The sequence below is a fragment of the Echinops telfairi genome, unplaced genomic scaffold, assembly GCF_000313985.2.
Source record: "Echinops telfairi isolate 266 unplaced genomic scaffold, ASM31398v2 ScPeMD7_2;HRSCAF=8, whole genome shotgun sequence".
Taxonomy (NCBI): Eukaryota; Metazoa; Chordata; class Mammalia; order Afrosoricida; family Tenrecidae; genus Echinops; species Echinops telfairi.
This window is the reverse complement of record NW_022103898.1, coordinates 5620806-5629426: the sequence shown is the minus strand read 5'-3', so window position 1 is coordinate 5629426 and position 8621 is coordinate 5620806. Positions and strand designations below refer to the sequence as shown.

At 57.7% G+C, this 8621-nt stretch overlaps 1 protein-coding gene across 1 annotated transcript in view; it reads right to left on the bottom strand.

Annotated features, from left to right (window-relative positions):
* Nucleotides 1–8621, bottom strand: part of PHF21B (PHD finger protein 21B) — a 75954-nt gene that overhangs the window by 1981 nt on the left and 65352 nt on the right. The window contains exons 7-12 of the mRNA XM_004700226.2: nt 5996–6072; nt 4446–4500; nt 3482–3504; nt 1779–1937; nt 568–643; nt 215–318 (exon numbers count right to left, since the gene is read on the bottom strand). Of these exons, the coding sequence (XP_004700283.1) occupies nt 215–318; nt 568–643; nt 1779–1937; nt 3482–3504; nt 4446–4500; nt 5996–6072 (494 nt within the window). The remainder of the gene's footprint in view (nt 1–214; nt 319–567; nt 644–1778; nt 1938–3481; nt 3505–4445; nt 4501–5995; nt 6073–8621) is intronic.

Genomic DNA, 8621 nt, shown 5'->3' with positions numbered 1-8621 from the left:
CGTGCAACACTCAGAGAACTCAGGCAACGCCAGGCCCTTGCCAAGGTCAAGAGGGCTGAGAAAGCGCAGGGCCCTTGCTTGCTAGGTATTTTCTGGATGGGTCTCAGAGTGGCCCCCCTTGCCCCTTGGCGAGTCTGCCGTCTTCCCTGGGTGAGCAGGCCAGGGCACTCTGGGCCTGCACCTGGCCGTGCAGAGCAGGGCCCGCCCTGCACACCTTCACAGCGGAGGCCAGGCGCCGGTCCCTCTCCTCCAGCTGCTGGTGCTCGTTCTGCAGCGTGCTGCCCCTCTGCAGCAGCTTCTGCTTCTCCTCTTCTTTGACTGCGGAAGAGAAGGCGTCCTCCGTAAGCACCAGGGAGCTGGGGCCGGGCCAAGGGAGAGTCGGGCAGGCGCAGGACCTGGAACTCGTCCTGGCCCCATGTCCCTGCAGGAGCAGGGGCTGTGGCCACATGCACTGGGCCAGGAGTGCCCTCCTCACCCATACAGGAACAGCCCCAAGCGCCGGACCCTCTGGATTTGGCCGGGAACAGTCTGGACTCAGCATGCCCTTTGTCCCCCAAGCTGCCTCACCTGTCTTGTGGGTGACGTAGGAGTGCACGATGGCCAGCATCCCAGTCCAGGGCACACCTTCGTCCTTCTTTAAGGCCTGGGACAGATGGGAAAGAGAGTGGCAGCAGGACCCGGGGGGATGGCGGCCATGCGGGTCTTGGTGTGGCACAATGAGGTTGCCAGGAGGAGGTTAGAGCCGTGAAGGCAAGGACTCTGGGTCTTGGGCTTCCTTGTCCAACATCCAACTTCCACATGCAGATGAAGCAAAATGGAAAATGCTATGGCTCGGGTGGCCAGGGGTCCTTTAGTCCTCAAAGTGACAGCCTTGCTTTCCAACACTTTAAAGAGATCACACGTGCCCGTGCGCCGGACATCGAATAAGGAAAACGGAAGGAACACGGATGCTTTTGAATGATGGTGTGGGCAAAGAACATTGAAGGTACCCTGGCCCGCCAAAGGAGCAAACACATCTGTCTCGGAATGAGTACAGCCAGGATGCTCCTTAGAGGGCAGGATGAGGTGACTTTGTCTCATGTACTTTGGACATGTTGTCAGGAGAGATCAGGGTCTGGAGAAGGACCTCATGCCTGCTGAAGTAGCGGGGCAGCGACAGAGGAAGGCTCTGGACAAGATGGACAGACCAGTGGCTGCCGTCGTGGACTCCAGCATAGGAACAATTGTGAGGATGACGCAGGACCGAGCAGGTTTCGTTATGGTGCACATCAGGTTGCTATGGGTCAGAACCAACTTGATGATACCTATCTATCCATCCATCCATCCATCCGTCTACCTAGTAATGAATCCATCCATCCAAGGGTATCTTAAGGAGTATCAACAATATATTGAACACTACAATACACAGCGTGTAGAATCTTCTAACGCTGACATTCGAGTGTTTTCATAGAAAAAGACGATGTACACATATTGTTGAATCTGCTCTGTAAACTTGCGCTCTGACGACAGCGGACAAAAAAGAAAAGGACAAGTGGCAACCGAGGGACAGATCCTGGCTGGTACTGTGGGAGACGGTTATGGCTTGGGGGTGGGGGGCACAGGCTGAGATGTGGCTCAACCCCCAGCAGTGCCCAGGATGCCCCCACGGGGAGCGTCCATTGGGCTGGGGTAGGGAAGGGAAGCACCACTGACACCCAGGCTCCCCTAAGTCTGCCCCAGGCTGGGGACTCCCAGGCAGCACAGCCGAGAGAGCTGCCTCCAGGAGACCCGGCTCCTACCTTCTGCTGGCACTGGGGGCACACCCAGAGGCCCTTGGGCGCGGTCTTGAGGGGCGGGTCCAGGCAGCTGAGGTGGTAGGCTCCGGGGCAGGTGCCGCAGGGCTGGAGGTTGGCCCCGCGTCTGCAGACTCCACAGAGCTCATCATGGATGATCTCGCCCTGAGAGGGAGAGAGAGGGGGACCTTCAAGAGTCTTCATTGGTGGGTTCCAGGCAGCTGCCATTGCCACTCCGGGGCCCAGCTCTGGGCCAGCGCCCTCCTGCAGGGAAAGGGGAGCCGGTCCGGAGCATCCCAGGGAAAGGCGAAAGCTGCTGGACGCCCCCGGTTCTGGACCCCCGTTATCACCTTAGTGGGTGGTAACCTGAGCTGAGCCTGGCCTGGCTCAGGTGTTCTGCTCCTGCACTCCTAGACCCGAAGGGGTAACATGTGTGCAACAGAGGTCACCTGCCAGCCCAGGACACAGGATCCCAGTGTCCAGGCTTCAGTGAGGGGGCTCAGAGATCTTCAGCCATATTTCCCACAAGAGCCTGGACTCAGGGAGGGGCGGGGAGGGGCGTGAGGGATACCTTTGGTTCTCTGGCCAGCACTCCTGATGTCTTTTCACAGTGCCTCCCTCCATTGAGCAGGGTACCCTAACAGCCAGGTAAGTTACCCTAGTCCTGATGGACAGCTCTGCCCCGTGGACAGTGACACCAGCCTGGGGGCCAAGCTATGTGTGTCAGAGCTGCAGACTGGCTTCTTCCTTTGTTCCAGATGAGAGCAGTCAAATGTCCCCTCCACAGTGTCCCTGGTATTTACACACTCCCACTAGCAGGGAGCTCACTACCTGACCCTTGGGGTGAGGAGGGAGTGTGGTTCTAAGCCTCCATTTCTGTATCCTGCCACATGGGAGCCACCGCGACCACGCCTGCATGCCTAGCCGGCTCTCTACCGCGTGTCAGCGTCTCCAAGGCTCATGGGAAGGCAGAGGCGGCAGAGAGAGACCAGAGATCGCATCTGGAATGACCCAGGCCACGAGGCCACAAGGTCACATAGGCTGCCCAGGTCTGCCCTTGAAGGAAAGGTCCCTGGTCACACCCCTACTATCAGGGCCCAGAGAGGGCGAGGTGTTGGCTGAGGTCACACAGGGACCCAGGGACCCAGGACCCAGCAGGGAGTTAAGGCGCTAGCTGCCCAGTCACCGTGCCTGCCACACACTCTGGTCACCATGGAAACATGGATGCTGCCTGGAATTGGCGAGACCAGCCTGTGGCTTCAAATTCTGAGAGCAGAGACCAGCAAAGGGAATTCCCCAGTGGCCACTGTGCTGGGCAGCAAGGTCCTGCCGTGTGCCCGAGCCTCCCAGGAGGGAGTAAGACGCTGGGACTGCGGAGTCCAGCCCACTTGGGAGAATCAGCAGGTCAGCTTGGCCAACGCTCCAGGGACATCTATTTGAGCTGTGGAAGCTGCTGGGTCACTGTGTCCCCAGCAATTGGCAGGGACAGCTGCCGCTGGAATCCATGAATCGAGCTCTTCAGTGATACCTTGCTGCCTAACAGACTGGGAAAGGTGTCTGGAACATTCTGGCACTGAGGACAGGGCTCAGAGGTTCTGGGCTCAACTCCAGGGCAAGATCACTGGGGTACTGGCCATCCGGCCTTGCCAGGTGTGGTCTCCTGAAAGCATGCACCTCCCACCCAGGTGCACGGTCGAGGGGCCACATACCTTCCAGCAGGGCTCCTCATTGGCTAGCACAGAGAAGAAGGACGGAGAAGGCATTAGTGGGCAGTGGGGCAGCACAGGCCAGGGTATGAGGCCATGAGACCAAGGGGCAGGGCCCTTACCCAGAGTATGCTGGGAGGCCCAGGAGGCCAAGATCAGGTCCTCACCCAGGGTATGCTGGGAGATCCCTGAGGCCCCAGTGACACCTGAGTTCCACCAGGGCATGATGGGAAGCCTGTCATGAGCACCCAGTGGGAATGAAGGGAGGAAGGGCCTTTACCTGGATTGAGGCTAGACCATGGACAGGCTCACCACCACCTGGGCTGTCTGGGGAGCAGGTGAAGGGGCCATCTCTTGGGAACTCAGCAGAGGTGGCCAACTAGCCCACCCCCTGGGTCGTAATCCACTCCAAGTGTTCTAAGTGACCGCACTGTCTCAGGACAATTTGCCTGGGCTTCCTGTCAGATTCTGGAGGTGAACTGACTAGTCGGGCGGGGTACCCAGTAAGCATGGGAGGCAGGAGCTTACTCATCCGCGGTGCAGTGACACCACATCTTTGCTTAGGCATTTTCTGCTCGTCCCAAAGCCAAACCCACTGCAGACTCACAGAGACCCTGTGGGACCAGGCAGAGCTGTCCCTGAGGCTTCCTACGGCTGGAATCTGTAGGGCAGCCTCTTTCTCCCAAGGTGCAGCTGGTGGGTTTGAACCGCTGGCCTTTCAGTTAGCAGCCAAGCACTTTACCACTGCGCCACCCGAGTTCCTCTTTCCGCCCATGGGAGTACTGACTCTTTCTGAGCGGGACGCCTCTGGCTCCTGTCCTTCTCCAAGAGGACTGTGGCTGGGAGGGAGGCCTGGTGACCATGGGTGCAGCTGTCCATGAGAAGTCTGGCTAGTGGTGGTAGTGAGGACAGCCCGGTCCTTTGCCAGAAGGGAGGGAGGGAGGTTGCAGGCCTGGGTGGCACTTACCTCTCGCTGTGAGGAACAGGGGGTTGTTGAGATAGTTGGATGCCAGCCGTTTCCTCTGAGACAGAACACAAAACAACAAGACCTGGGATTGGCGAGAGCTCCCATTTGACAGCACTGTCTGCCCTCTGCCCTCTCAGGACCTGCCGGCACTGGCTCCCCAGCTTGGGGGGTGGCTCCCCTGGAGAGGCCGACCAAGGTAGAAGAAGGGACAACGTGGGGAGTCACAGGGGCAGTTGGAGAGCAGGCACAGGAGGGAGTAAAAATGGTGTGGGCACATCCATCTGATGCAGTATGGCACCTGAGACCCCAAATGAAGACAGGTGGGTAATAATGTCAAGGTGTCTCCTGCATCTCAGTGCTCAGGAGTCAGGTGGGCCTTGCAGTGTCTCTCCTAGCCCCCACGAAACAGCATGTTGTCCAATGGGTCCAAGGGACCCTTAAAGAGGCCCTGTTTGGCGCTAGGGGTCACCCTCTGAAGCTGGAGGTGACTGTCCCTCTAGGTGGCTGCGAGGGGTCACCCTGGTATGATGGTGAGAATGGTGGCGATGAAGTTGGTGTTAATGGTGGCGGTGGTGCTGACAGCGGGGATGCAGGTGATCACGAGGCTGCTTGTGGTACTGATAGCGGTGATGGTGGTGCTGCTGTTCATGAAGGTGATGGTAGTGCTGGTGGCAATGATGATGATGATGGCAATAGGATGCCCGTGATGATGGTGGTGGTGGTGATGGTGGTCTATCCTGAATCACCATGATCCTAGGGTAGAAATGCCTCTGCAGGTTTCTAAGATGAATTCTTTACCATAGTAGAAAGCCTCATCCTCTCCACACAGAGCAACTACTTGTTTTGAACTGCTGACTTTGAAGTTAGCAGCGCAACATGTTACCACTACACTAGCAAGGCTCCTTGGTGATGATACTGGTGATGCTGGTAATGGTGATGATAGCGGTGATGGTGATGATGGCGGTGGTGATGATGGTGATGGTGGTGACTGTAATTGGGGTATAATGGAGGCAGGAACTTCAGTGGTCTGCTCTACCTCCTCCTCCCACCCCATGCTTCTCCGTGGGGTGATTTTAGCTGGACGCGTCTGGCTCCTCTCCATCCATCCCTCCCTCCCTCCTCCATGGCCCGGCTGTGCGCAGCCCATCCCTCTGGACCTTCTCTGTGGCTTGGCTGAGCACACTGGGCACCTGTACGATGACTAGGCCGGCTCAGTGGGGATCAGGGCCCCGGGCCCGGCCTGGCTCAAGGTGGAGAAGCCGGATCCACTAGAGTTGGCGTACTTCTCTCCCACTACTCTGATGAGACGGGTATCCTGTGGCCTCAATCTGAGTGAGTGCAGGAGCTTAGGGCCCTCTGCTGCCCCACCCCGCAGGCCTGGCACCCACCTCAGTCTCCAGGAGGTGTGGGCAAGCAAGTGCAGGGACTCAGGGCCCTCTGCTGCCCCACCCCGCAGGTCTGGCACCCACCTCAGTCTCCAGGAGGTGTGGGTAAGCAAGTACGGGGACTCAGGGCCCTCTGCTGCCCCACCCCGCAGGCCTGGCACCCACCTCAGTCTCCAGGAGGCCACTGTAGGCAGGGTTGGCCGTGCTCCTCCTCTTCCGCTCTTGGCGCTTGCTCTGAATTTCTGGAAAGGCAGATGCAGGGCGCTGGGCCCTTCCTGCCCCTCCAGCCACCCCACCAGGCTCGCCTTTTGCCCCATGATGCTCTGCTGCCTGCAGCCTCACCCACAGCCCATCACTCAGACCCCAGGGGCCCTTTGCAGTCTCCAGGGACCACCTGTTCAGGTGGATGGAATGGCAGGGTCCAGAATCCCGGGGCCCTCTCCCGGGGGTGGGGGAGTGTCCCTTCTGTGCGGTCACCGTCTCTCTCAGGGACAACAGACTCAGGCTGGTTGAGCAGCAGGGCCGGCGAGGCTCCCAGCTCTGGGGAGGGCCAGGCATATACCTGTTGCTCAGAGTGATGACGCCAACAGCCGGTCTTCCCATGGGGCTGCTGTGTCCCGAATCACCTACGGTGAGAATGGTTCTGCCCACTGACCAAGTCTCCTCTTTTTCTCTTTTTGCTTTGGCTGCCAGGAAGCCCTAAGCCAGTGGTTCTCAACCTTCCTAAGACCGAGACCCTTTAATACAGTTCCTCATGCTGTGGTGACCCCCACCCTAACCATAAAATTATTTTCATTGCTACTTCATCACTGTCATTTTGCTACTGCTATGAATTGGGTGACTCCAGTGAAAGGGTCGTTCGACTCCCAGAGGGGTCGCGACTCACAGGTTGAGAACCGCTGCTCTAAGCCAAACACTTGGTGCTGCCTTCAAGGCTGGGCTAAGAGCCCGGCTAACCACAAGGCCAGCCATTCGAAACCACCAGCCGCTCCGAGAGAGAACGACGAGGCTTTCAACTCCCGTAAGGATTTACTGTTTCAGAAGCGCACAGAAGCGGTTCCACCCTGTCCCAGAGGGTTCACTAAGAGTCAGCATCGACTCGGGGGCTGTGAGCTTGTTTTTTAAGCCTTTCCTACAGGATTCAGAAAGACGCCCTTAGTGGTGCGGTGGATAAAGCACTGAGCCACTAGCCGAAAGGTCGATGGTTCAAACCCACCAGCCACATCTCAAGAGAAAGATGAGGCAGTCTGCTTCCGTGTGGATCACAGCCTTGGGAACCCCATGGGAAAGTTCTACAAGTTCGGGGTGAGCTGGGATTGGCTCTATGGCAGTGGCTATGGTTGTTGGGTTCAAAGGACAGGGTGTGTGGGGTGGCATCTCTGACCCTCTGCAGAATGGGTACTTAGAACATCCGAGAGGAAGTGTTCAAAACAAGGGCTGTCGCTTTAAAAAAAAAAAAGGTCCCTTGCTGATGACCAACCAGGAATGTAGCCTTCAGTATGCAAGGCACTGCGAAGAAAATCCAAATCTTCCCAACTGCACCCACAGGTCGCATCAGGACTCACGGAGCAAAGGTTGAAGTGGCCAAGGACTTCATCTTGCTCGATTCCACAATCAACGCTCAGGGGAGCGGCAGGCGAGAGATCGAAGGACCCATTGCACCGGGTCAACCTGCTGCACAAGACCTCTTTCAAGTGCTGAAAAGCCAGGAGGTGACTTGGAGGCCTTAGGGTGCGCCTGACCCAAGCCATGGTGTTTCCCATGGCCTGGGATGCATGTGGAAGCTGGACCTCGAAGAAGGATGACCCAAGAACCGAGGTCTTTGAATTGTGGTGCTAGAAAGAATACCGGAAGTGCCAATAGGCCGCTAAAAGGGCAAACCAATTTGTCTCGGAAGACGTGCAGCCAGAGTGTTCCTTAGAGGCAAGATGGCAAAGACTTCATCTCATGCTTTCAGGAGGGGCCTGGGTGTCCTGGAGAAGGCTGTCATGCTGGGTCGAGTGGGAGGCCGGCGCAGAACCGGGCGGTGTTTTGCTCTGTGGCACATGGGTTGCTTTAAGTTACAACCGCCGCCACCATGACTTAAATCATAACCTCAGGGGAGATGGCCGGTTTGGCTCCAGACCCCGGTGATACTGCAAGGCCACTCGTTGTCCATGGGCGTGCAACAGCACGATGAGAAAGCGTGACACACTGTGACCAACACGTGACACGGCTGCCGAGGGAGGGCGTGCCGTTGGGAACACGACGCCGCGGCAGGAACCTCACATTGGTAAGGACACAGTTTCCGCAAAGCTCGGGCGAGCAGAGGGCACCCTACAAGGGTGCCGGCTGGTTCCAGCGATGGAGACTGTATGGACGGAGAAGCGCCGGAGCCTCAACCCCACTCAAGGCAGCCAAGCTAAAGGACAAAACTATCCTAGAGTTGCAGATGTGGACACTGGGGTTCAGAGAGGGGACAGGAGTGGGTGTGGAGCTGATGATCTCGGAGCTGGGCATAAGTGCGCAGGTGTCTTCTTAGGAATGATGACAACCCACCTGCCTACCTGGCCTCAGGGACGCGTGGCTCTCCCAGAGTGAGACAGTTAAGGTTTATTGTGCCAACCTGGCCGATGAACACATGAGGGGTTAATTGAAGGGTGGAGAGATAAATGGCTTGGTGAGCCTTGCCTTTCTAGTTCTCGGGTCTTTTGCTTTCTGATGGTCGCACCAGGGTGCAGCTGCCTTAGCCAGTTCCTTGCTTCAGCTGGCAAGACTCACTTCCTCCAAGACATCCCTGAGGAGAAGCCAC